This window comes from Humulus lupulus, chromosome 4 (genome assembly GCF_963169125.1).
Source record: "Humulus lupulus chromosome 4, drHumLupu1.1, whole genome shotgun sequence".
NCBI classification, from domain to species: Eukaryota; Viridiplantae; Streptophyta; class Magnoliopsida; order Rosales; family Cannabaceae; genus Humulus; species Humulus lupulus.
Window position 1 is genome coordinate 22,423,091 of NC_084796.1, and position 11,817 is coordinate 22,434,907.

The window sequence follows — 11,817 nt, forward strand, 5'->3', positions numbered from 1 at the left end:
CTTTGTTCCCATCTTTGTTATTATAGTCACATCTTTTCAAGGACGATCCTCGAATGATAATTCCACCTGGAGCTAAAAGATGCAAAGAGTTCAAGGTGAACCACATGCTATTTGATTCAGTACCCCAAACCAAAGTCAGGTAATAAAAATTCTTGGTTTTAGTTATCTTAATTTGGGTTCGATAGGAGGTTAGATGTATGTTTGATAGGGGTTCGATGTAGTTTCGACTGGTAGAGGCATATGTTCTGGTTCTTGTTATCTTAAGTTGGGTTTGATAGGGTTCGATGGGGGTTCAATAGGAGTTTGATGTATGTTCGATGGGTTAATTTGCACATGTTATTATTCAAGTTTTTTAAATTTTATCCTGGTTCTTGTTACTAATGCAGTTTATGTTTCGTTCACAGTGGAGATTGTGGTGTGTACGCCATCAAGCACATCGAGCACTTATTGGGTAGGCTACCACTTCACACGATCTGCGATGACAACATGGAGTTGTTCATAAACAAGTGGACAGTTGACTTATGGTATCATAATGTTAGGCGTTGAACATTCTGTTCTTGTTATATTTCTTTGCTTAAATTTCAAGTTATTAAAAAAAATTATGTATCGAGCATGCATCGAGTAGCATCAAGCATGCAAATAATTAACTACAATTAGCACTATAAACCCAAGCATCGAGTAGCTGTCGAGCATGCATTGAGTTTTATTCGTTAATTTAGCTAGTAACAGAATTATTAGGCATCAGGAAATACACATGGACAGTCATCGAACATGCATTGGTGGCCATCGAGCATGCATTGGCTGCCATCGAGCAGGCATCGAATAGATGACCAACACAGAATACAGTTTAAATAAAATACAGAAAAAATAACCTGACCAATCCAGTTTAAATAAAATACAAAAAAAAAAATTATACTCAGAGCCGAGCTTTGCATGAGGACTTGTTGTGGCCACGACCACCATGTCTACTGCACTTACGCATTTTCACATCTTTTTCCCCATCGGATGGCCAACGGTTTGTCCTTGGTCTTCCTAGCTTTGGCTTCTTTGGACGACCAACTTGTTGTTTCTCTACGGGTACACCAACTATCATATTCTTAATGTCATCTGGAAGTATCCAATCATCCTTGCTCCCAGTTGGATAAATGGTTTCTTTGTACGAATTCCTCCATGACTCAATGGTGTAAAACGGTGAACACAAAGAGTAAATGTTCATCCCACGATCTATAGCTGCTGCAGCTGCATGGGGACAAGGTATGCTTATGAGCTGGAATACCCCACATGAGCATGATTTCGTCATAAAATTTACCTCAACATCACCTTTTGCACAAGTTACATGAAACTCGAAACTAATTCCTTCTAGATAGGTAGCTATGGGAGGATCCATTCGCTTGATATTTTCAAAATGCTTTAGACATTCGGTCTTCTTCCATGCATAGGCTGATGCCCACATCTCGTTGTGACAGTGATCAATCTTGAACTTAGCTTTCACATTCATACTGATGTGATGGTAGCATGCGTTGTGGTAGGCATCAGGAAAGACAATCTCTAGAGCATGAATAATGCTAGCGTGCCTATCTGAAACGAAAGGCAGGTCATCAACGTCCCCAATGGCTTCCTTCAATTTCGTCATGAAATATTTCCACGAGTTGTGGTTCTCACTATCCACCAACCTGAACACAATTGGATATAAATGACTATTCGCATCCAACATAACGACACATAGCATATGGCCACCATACTTGTTCTTCAAGAACGTGCCATCCACACATATCACAGGATGACAAAATCTAAATCCCCTCATACAAACTCCAAGGGAAAAGAAGCAATATAGGAAACGACCATCTTCAGTGACAAAATTAGTAATTGTACCTGGATTCTTTTGCTGCAACATGTGCAAGTAAGAAGGCAACTTACAATACAAATCTTCATATGTTCCCCTAACATACGTAAGTGCCTTATCTCTACATCTCCATGCCTTTTCATAACTTATATCAATACCGAAATATTTCTTCATATCCTCCTTTATGTTGCTTGCCATGTAGTTGGTCCCATCAACTGTGTATTTGTTCTTTATGAGGTGCCCAACAACCCACGATGCAGTTTGGCGATGACCTTTTTGTCTCACTTCTAGTGAGCATGTGTGTACGCTCTTATACATCGTGATCTCAACATGGGGGACATTGGTAGCTTTTTCCCTCTCAATCTCCAACAACAGTCAGGATCTTTGCATGTGATATACCACACGTTAGTACCAGACTTTTTCACCACATACTCAAAGTTATTCTTCATTGCAAATAGAGCACCTTTGGTTTTTAAATTAGTCTTGTCCTCAAAAGTCTTCCCAACATATATTTCTCCCATGGGTGCACCAGATGATGAGGAATGTGTTTTAGCAGATGCCTCAATATCTTCTTTTGTAAACATTGGGGCACTCCATCTGGTGTGATCCTCTCTTGATACAATTATCTCCCTCCACCTAGTGTTATCATCTGTCCTAGTAGGACGATTACTGCTTCTGACAGGTATTCGACGTCCTTGAGTTGGGAGGTGTGCTTGTGCAAGAGGCAGTCCTGACTCTTCTTCTACTTGTTGGGCTTAGGAAATGTCTAACTCCTCATTTGAAACATCTACACTATAATACGATTCATCCTCGTAACCATCATCATTATCTTCAAAGCAATTACCAACTAGATCATCATTCACATAGGGATCGTACTCATATGCCTTAAGCACACCTGTGGGACCTCCATGTGGTATATCAAGCTGAACAGTAGCCATCATATCAGTAATTGGAACAAAAGTGCTTACCTCCCTAAGATGCTTGTAACTGCTACATGCAGAAGATGGATCAACATTGGTCGTGTCTTTTTTGTTCACACTAGGAGAATGATCTGACATGGCATTCTTCTTAACTAGAGTCACATATAAGGCTATCCATTCTTTCAAGCTTATTCCTAAGAATACATGAACTTGATGATCATTCCTCAATTGATTCGGTGCAAATGGTTAGTCGCCGCATACGTATGACACCTCGAGTTTTAATTCATACACCTCTCTATCCACCTGAAATGTCTCGTGCAGTATGTCAAGTAGTTGCAAGTAAGTGACATCATTCTCTATTGGTATCATTTCACCTTCAACATTCTTAAAATACCTTTTCCTACCATCTGTTTCCCAAACACTGTTGTAAGAAACAAATACGTAAACAGTAGAACCTGAAATAAAAAAAAATACAAATACAATTAGCTGAAAATATAGAAAAAAAAATTCAACAAGCGTGAGTCGGGGATGCCATCGAGTATGCCTCGACTACCATCGAGCAAGAAACAATACCCATCAAGCACACCAAAAAACACAATTAAAATGCACACCATCGAGCCTGCATTGAGTAAACATCGAGCATGCATGAAAACATGCAAAATCACACTACCATCGAGCTTATATCGAGCAGACATTGAGTAACAATCAAGCATATATGAAAATATACAAAATCACACTGCCATCGAGCTTATATCAAGCAGCCATTGAGTAACAATGGAGAATGTATGAGATCGTGAGAATGCACATGATCATCGAGCCATAATCGAGCAGGCATCGAGAAGGCATCGAGTAACCATCGATCATGCATGAAATCGTGAGAATGCACATTACCATCGAGTTTGCATCGAGCAGGCATCGAGCACAACTCAAACCCAAAAAAATTACATAAAATGCAAATCGACAAAAAAAAAACTAAAAATATGTGCAAATATTGCTCAGATTTGTTCGAAATACCCAAAAAGTTTAAAGGAAACATTACTATTCCAAGTATTTAAGCAAAAATTGCTTACCCATAAGTTTGTACTACAAGATTCCTCAAAAATTAATTTGGTCTTGATCTCTACAAATGGCTTCCTCTCAAGGAGGAGCTCAGCTGTTGGTAGTGCTCAGATCTCTACCCGTGGTGCTCTTAATGGTGTCGTGAGGTGAGGTGAGGTGAGTGAGAGAGAGTGAACAGAGAGAGAGAGAGAGGAAACGAGAAGAGGGACGAGAAGAGGGTAGGGGAATTGCGAGAGTGATATTTTGGGTATGCTAAAAAGTTTTGACATTATTTTGAAACGATTAAAGAGCCTAGCATATTTTTGAGTTAGTACCCCTCATTAAGCATAAAAACTCAAATTCCCTTAAAGATTGGTGGGTTGTTTCATTTTCTGAAGTTTGTCTAGGTACATGTTGAGCTGTCTAATTGCCTAACTGACTTAACAATTTGGGAAACTGACAGATCCAACAGACTTTCTATTTGGAGAATTTATGGATATTCTCTTCTTTGATTTCGTGGGTTGCTAAAAAAGGACTTCGTCTTGATTATAAATAGAAGTCTTGACAATTAAGGAAACTCACTCTTTTCATATGATATTTCACTCTTTTATTGAAAACTATGATTATATTTTTGTGAGACTAAGAATGAATATAGTGGGTCTTATTGGTTCGTAGTTTGAAAATTGTATTTTCAAAAAGTGTGTTTCTAAAATAAAATCTGAATTTATAGTTTGAAAATATGTTTTTGAAAATGTAATTGGTTCAGTATCTGAAAACTGTTTTTGAGTTTTAAAGAACTGAATATGTGATCGGTATGGAATCTAAAAATATAAAAAAGTGATAGATTTGTAGGATTTTATGATACAATGATTTGGAATCAGAGAAAACGTAATTTTTTTGTTTTTGATTTTATAACACAAAATTAGAATACTGATTTGAATTTTATTTTCAAAAATATCTTACCAATCACTTATTCTTGTAAGTCCACTATTTTCAAAATTTTAAAATAATAAAATTAGATTTGGATAATCTACCCAACACACCTTTGGAGCTGTCATTTCTATTGTCTATATTTTTAAAGAGGAAATTACACCAAATATGGGATTTTTTTATAAACTTTGAAAAATATGGCAGTTTTTTTTTTTTTAAAGTTTTTTATGGCATATTTTTTTGTTTACATTTTTATGGGATTTTTTTTCTCATATATTTGTATACCATATTTTATCTTTTATTATTTTTTAGTACCTATTTTTTATATATTTTGAAATTATTTTAATAATTTTAATCTATTTGTGTTCATTTTTATCATTTATATTTGATAAAATATTTTTTTATATAATTCTTTGAAAGAAAAAACTAAGACATATTCAAAAGAAAACGATTGTATTGATTATTCTTATATTATTATTGGTAGTATTATTTTTTTTGTTCTTTTCTCTTTTGTTGATTTTCCGGATTCTTATTGTCTCTCTATATTTATCTATCTATATATCCATTTCTCTTTTCTCTTCATTTGCTTTGATTTTTTTTTCTTAGTTGTTTGAAAGTTGCTGCTGAGTTTTCAAATTCATATGGATGTGTCTTCATATAATTTGGATTGATCTTATCTTCTTCGTCTTCTTTTTCTTCTTCTTCTTCTTCTTCATCATCTTCATCTTATTTACCTGGAGATATATTAGAAAGTGTTTGCATTGCATATTACAACAGCCTAATTCATCCACTGCTACTCTCACTTCCTCAATTGTTTCCACCACTGCTCCTCCAAAGAAGAGAAGAAATCAATCATCATCAAGCAAGTATCATTTATATTTTGAGATTATTTTAATAATTTTAATCTATTTGTGTTAATTTTTATCATTTATTTTTTATAAAATATTTTTTTACATTATTATTTGAAAGAAAAAACTGAGACATTCATCACCATACTTTTTATTCTCATTTCTTCTTCTTGTTTTCCATTTTTCATCTTCTTTAATCAACATTTTATCCACAGTAACTGGTTACCCCTATCAAAACAATTTTGATTTTTTTTGTGATAATAATCGTATGCCACTGTCTATTTTTTTAATGATGTGTGGTAACCGATTACAACTATAAAAATCAGTTTTATTCTTTAAGAGGTGTTGTAGTAACTGGTTACAACTATAAAAGTAATTTTTATTTTTTTAAGTAATGTACCATTATCAAAATATCAACTTAATTGTAACTGGTTACTCAGTGAGATTTGGAAGAAAAAAAAATGATATGAAAAAAATAAACTAAATTGATCTTGAAAGTAACTGGTTACAACTAGGTCTGAAAAAAAATGAAAAAAAAAAACAGAGACAGTTGCATTGGTAAATGATTACTTAGCCAAACTTGGAAAAAAATAAGATTTAGACAGAAAATATAAACTAATCATAATTGTAACTGGTTACAGCGAGGTTTGAAAAAAAAATCAAATCTAAAAAAAAAACCAATTGCTATGGTACCTGGTTACTTAGTCAAGGGTCAAAACAAAATCAAATCTAAATAAAAGAATCTAAATTAATCGTTATCGTAACTGGTTACTTATAGGTCTAAAAAAATTAGATATGAATAAAATGAATCAGGCGTCATGGTACCTGGTTACTTAAACAGATTTGGAAAAAAAAAACCCAGAAAAATCAAAAGTTTTGTTTGCTTGTTTTTTTATTTCTTGTACTTGTATTCTGAATAAATTTTGTAAACCTATTGATACATTTTTTGAGCAAATGTTTTAGTTCTATTTCTTTAAATAATTAATAAACACATAAATATTTATGTTAGAACCTTATTTGATGAACGTTTGGCTGCTAAACCTATATCCAATTGATCTAAACATCACAGGGAAGAACCTTTTGACAACTTTTGCCCTTTTCAACAAAAAAAAACTAATCAGCTAACCTAAGCTTTCATATGTTAAAAGTACCCTAAAATATTCAACTACCTAGTTTCCTATACTACCCTAGTCTACATTAAATAATAGCAGTCAACTTTTCTTAAGTACATTTCTTAAATCAAATCAAATATGAAGTCAAGTACTTGGTTACTTAAACAGATTTAGAAAAAAAAAACCCAGAAAAATCAAATATAAAGTCAAGTATCTGGTTACTTAAACAGATTTAGAAAGAAAAAAAAACCCAGAAAAATCAAATATGAATTTCAAAATCAGATGTGAAAAAGAAGAAAAAGAATAAAACTAGATTTGAAGAAAGAAAAAGAAGAATAAGAAAGACCGAATAAGAAGAAGAAGAAGAAGAATAAGAAGAAAGAAAGAAAGAAAGAAAGAAGAAGAAAAAGAAGACGAAGAAAAACCAGTTCGTCGTCGTCGTCGGAGGCAGCGACAGAGGTAGCATCGCCGGAAGAAATCTGAGGAGAGACTGTGAGAAAGAAAATAAGAAATGAGGAAGAAATGGGGGAGGAGAAAGAAAGAAATGAGAAAAAGAGAGAGATCGTGAGAAGAGAAAAGAAAATAAAAGAATTAAGTTTATGGTAATTTATTTACCATATTTTAAATTTTTTTTCCAAAACTTATCATATTTTGTACAATTATTTTTTTCCCATAAATTTAGAAACTAATGAATATTTACATAAACATTTCTTGATGTCACTTAGGCCCAAATTTCTGCCCACTAGGCTCTACCATCGGCATGAGACGGGCGGTGCGACATTTGACAGGTGTAGTAGTATCGATATAGAATGAACAAATTACAATTTTAAAGAAATTCTTTTGAAATTAAAAATAAAAAGAAAAAGAAATAAAAAAGAATTCTCAAAATTAATTAATTAATAAATGAAAAAGAAAAAAAAGAATCGGCTAGAGAAATCGAGCAAATGCATCTTTACTCCGCTACTGCTACAGCAAGAACTACAACGCTAGCGTATGGTTCTCGCTATCGTGTGCCTACTCTGAACCACTTCTTAACCTTCACCCTTTTTCATCATCATCGTCGACCTCATCCTCGACCCCCACAAACTCCAACTTTTTCTCTCTGCCCTCGGTTCCCAAGCGTTAATTTTCTCACGGGAAACTCACCTTTTTTTAGGATGGAGGTAACCCACTTCCCAATTCACGTCTTTAAGGTTTTCATGTCATCTGTTTGGGTTCTGAGAAAATTCATGAAAAGGCTAGATAAAGAACCAATTTCTGTAATTGGGTTTTGGTGGGGTTATTATGTTAAATAATATATATTTATAATATTTAGACCGTGAGATTGATTAAAGCACATGATCTCTCTCTATATATATGGGTGTTTTGGAAGTGGGTTTGGTTTTTGATGATAATGAAAATAAATTTTGAGTCTTTTATGTTGGTATTTTTGTTTGGTTAATGTTGACGGTGCTTCAAGTTATATTATTGCAGGCCTTGATGGTTGTGTGATAATGTTTTTGATGCTATTACGGATTAGATTTTGCTTTGTGTTGTTTGTGTGTGGTAAGAGTTTATAAGAGGAAGTATTGCCAAATTTATGTTGCAAGAAAGGGTTCTTATGTGGTACTGGTATACCAAAAATAACCATGAAGTAGTAATTTGAACGTGTTAGGAACTCCCATTTGTCAAGTCATTGGTTCTTTAACATTTCTTCATTGGCACACTCGGATTCCATAGCATTTGTTCTTCTATGGGGTTAGCGGTTTTTTAGTTAGATCAAGTTCTAGTGATGGGTTGGGTTGTTCTTTATGTGTTTGTTGTGAAATGGAATATTACCTCGGTTACTTGTTAGTGTATATAGTTATGTATGGACGGTTTGATGTGTCCTTGTACTTGCCAGGTAATTTTTCCTCGAGTACTGTGGGCGTTCTATATTATATTGTTTATTACTAGTGGGGAGGTGGCTCCTACTTTAATGTTTTTCATTTGTACACACATCCGAGTCTCTTGGATGGGCAAATTCAGGCCATAGCTGACTGCTCTGCCCCTAGTGTTGAGGTTTGTCAAAATGATGAGGTATTTACTAGAACAAAGTCATCAGCTCTGCCCTTTGCTAATTAATAGTGTTTATGGTCATAGTCACTTGTTAACGGGTACTTCTAGTGTGATACTTACTACCATTTTCTTCTTCTATTCCAGAAATTTTTTACTATGTTGTGCTTTCTTTATTTAATTCCTCAAAGTTTATGTGTTTTTTTTCTTTTTCCATTGACTTGGTTTTAATTCATTGGGAATTTTCTGTTTCGTTTTTATTTTGAAATTTTTACAGAAATTTTGGAGTGGGAGTAGCATTTCTAAGAACAAAGCAATGGTGGAGCAGCTGCAGCGTTATGGAGTGATTTCGTCCCAAAAAGTAGCTGAAGTGATGGAGGCAGTGGACAGGGCTTTGTTTGTACCAGATGGGAACCCACCTTACTTTGACACTCCCATGGCCATAGGTTATAATGCAACCATTTCTGCTCCGCATATGCATGCAACATGCCTTCAGTTGTTGGAGGAGAACTTGCAGCCTGGAATGCACGCTTTAGATGTTGGCTCTGGTTTGTTCCATTGCCCTACCTATATGGCTGCAAATGAAACTATTATATTCTTCTTTATGTTTTAAAGTATTTTAAAATAGACTACTTGAGCCTGAATAAAACATAATTGTAATACCTTACCTTTGAATTTGAATACCTTTAGCATTGCCTTATGTGCATTTTTTTTTGGTTAATTAGTGTTAGGCAGCATACTTATGAAGATTAGGGGTTCAACAATGGTACTTGATGTGAAATTATGAATTTGACTAGCTGAAAACTGAAAATGTTATATTTTTCAAAGTTTAAGTACAAGCTATACCTGTTCTGAGCTCGTGGGTTGTGTTGTTTTCCTTGTGGTTTTTACTCAACAAACAGGGATATCAGTGAAAGTCATCGTCCTTTTTGATTCATAAATTACTGTTGCCTATTTCTAATTAATACTTGCGAGGATATCAGCTTATCTGATATCATAATCTCTGTTATTTAGATCACAATTCTCTCTTTTTTTATTTCAAAATACATAATGCTCTCTTTCTTTCTTTGTAGGAACGGGGTACCTAACAGCTTGTTTTGCACTGATGGTCGGGCCACAAGGTCTTGCAATGGGTGTAGAACACATTCCTGAGTTAGTTACCTCCTCAATCCAGAATATTGAAAAAAGTGCTGCTGCACCGTTGTTGAAAGAAGGTTCTCTCTCACTGCATCTTGGTGGTAAGCCAGTTATTCTCTTTGCTCTACTTTTAGATTCGGGAAGTCTTCGGTTTCTTTCTTTCTTTCTTTTCTCACTGTCTTTTCAGATCTCATTATCATGCCATGAATAGTCTGAATTGTTTTGTTTGGCAATTGTTTCATTTGAGCAGATGGAAGACTTGGTTGGCCAGAATTTGCACCCTATGATGCTATTCATGTCGGGGCAGCTGCGCCAGAAATCCCCCAACCACTTATCGATCAGTTGAAGCCAGGAGGCAGAATGGTCATTCCGGTGGGGAATATATTCCAGGATCTTAAGGTAGTGGACAAAAAAATGGATGGTTCTGTCACTATCAGGACTGAAACTTCAGTTCGCTATGTACCACTCACTAGTAGAGAAGCTCAGTTACAAGGCTACTGAATCTGAAACAGTTTCCCACCAGAAGTTTAATCTTGCTTTGTTTCAGTGGATTTTCTTTCTTTAGCTTCTATTTCGAGTAGTATTGGAGCTCGTCTTTTATACTGCTTGGCCAGGAGTATTGTATAGATGTGTAAATTTCCTTAAAAGAAAGAAAGACAGAAATCCTCTCTCTATTCAGGGTAATAATAATTGAACTTATCATCTGTATGTAAATTCTTTCCCCCCACCCCAAGGATGTTTTTACCATTTATAAAGATTTAAGATTTCTGCCTAATCAACTTCCTGCATTTGGAATAAGTTTGTGGTTTTTGTGTAATTGCGGAAGAATACAAACCATGTAATCTTGGCATATCCTTATCTTGGTACATTATATGGGTTAATTAAACAGTAATGGTTAAGTATTTATATTTTTATTTTTAAAATTGGAGCATCTCTACATTCTGGAGAAGTGTTTTATTTTTAAGATCATTTAAGTATGGATTTCCATTATCTGGAGCAATTTGCAATGGATGTTTCTTCTGGTTTATAAAGATGAGAGAAGAAAAATCCGTCTGAGAAGAGAACAAGACCAAGCAAAAGAAGATGGCTTCACAATTGGAGATTCTCGGGAGAAAAAATGCCCGTATATTTTTTTTAAAATTTTTTCTGTGTTTGATTTTGTAAGAATATTGTTTTAGGGTCTGTAATTTTTGTGACTGTTCATGCAATTGCAGATGTGGTTTGTTCATGTAATTGCAGATGTGGTTTGTCATAGTTAAAGGTTTGATCCAAATACTATTGTTGCTTTCTCACAAGAACTAAAGACAAGCAGGAGGTTTTTTGTTCAACAGAACTTGGAATAAAAAAGAAAAAACATTTGGGTCATTAAATTTGCACCCCGAGGCACTCCATTAATTAAACAAAATTTTATTTTATATTGTTTTCATATAATTTTTAAAGAAATAACGTATAATTAAAAAAAACTTACTTTAACACGTTTTTATATATATTTTTGTTTTAAATTTTTTATTTAAATATATTATTTTTTACGTATTTCTAAGAATATGACAGAATTTTTTTTTAAAAAAGATGTGAGTATAAGTTGAAAAATATATATTATATATTAATTTTTAATAAAAGTAGGTGTCTTAATCAAATTTTGGAATGCAAATATAATCTTACTATACATTAACTAATTTATAAATTATAGTCTTTAAAGAAAAAAATTCCTAATATTTTATACATAATATTTAATTAAAATATAATATATAACTAATTATATTCTCATAATTTTAAAAATATCTATATCTATAACATATATAAAAATGTGGGTGAAAATAACAAATTTTGGTTAAGTTATTTTGTCATTTTGTTACTATTCATTGGTGAAGTTATTTTGACATTTTGTGTCTAATATCAATGTTGAAAAAAAAAATATAAAATAAAAATATAATAATATATATTATTATATATAG

General features: G+C 33.6%; 1 protein-coding gene across 2 annotated transcripts; it reads left to right on the forward strand.

Annotated features, from left to right (window-relative positions):
- The first annotated feature begins 7,597 nt into the window (after nucleotides 1–7,597).
- On the forward strand, nucleotides 7,598–10,637 carry LOC133830182 (protein-L-isoaspartate O-methyltransferase 1-like). 2 transcript variants are annotated; one of them, XM_062260106.1, is made up of 4 exons: nucleotides 7,598–7,854; nucleotides 9,003–9,273; nucleotides 9,799–9,963; nucleotides 10,113–10,637. In XM_062260106.1, exons 1-4 carry the CDS (start codon nucleotides 7,636–7,638, stop codon nucleotides 10,361–10,363), a joined length of 906 nt encoding a protein of 301 aa, XP_062116090.1. In that variant the 5' UTR covers nucleotides 7,598–7,635; the 3' UTR covers nucleotides 10,364–10,637. The 2 variants fall into 2 exon arrangements, with proteins under 2 accessions (XP_062116090.1, XP_062116091.1); XM_062260107.1 differs by lacking the exon at nucleotides 7,598–7,854 and adding an exon at nucleotides 7,921–8,749.
- Nucleotides 10,638–11,817: the final 1,180 nt, after the last annotated feature.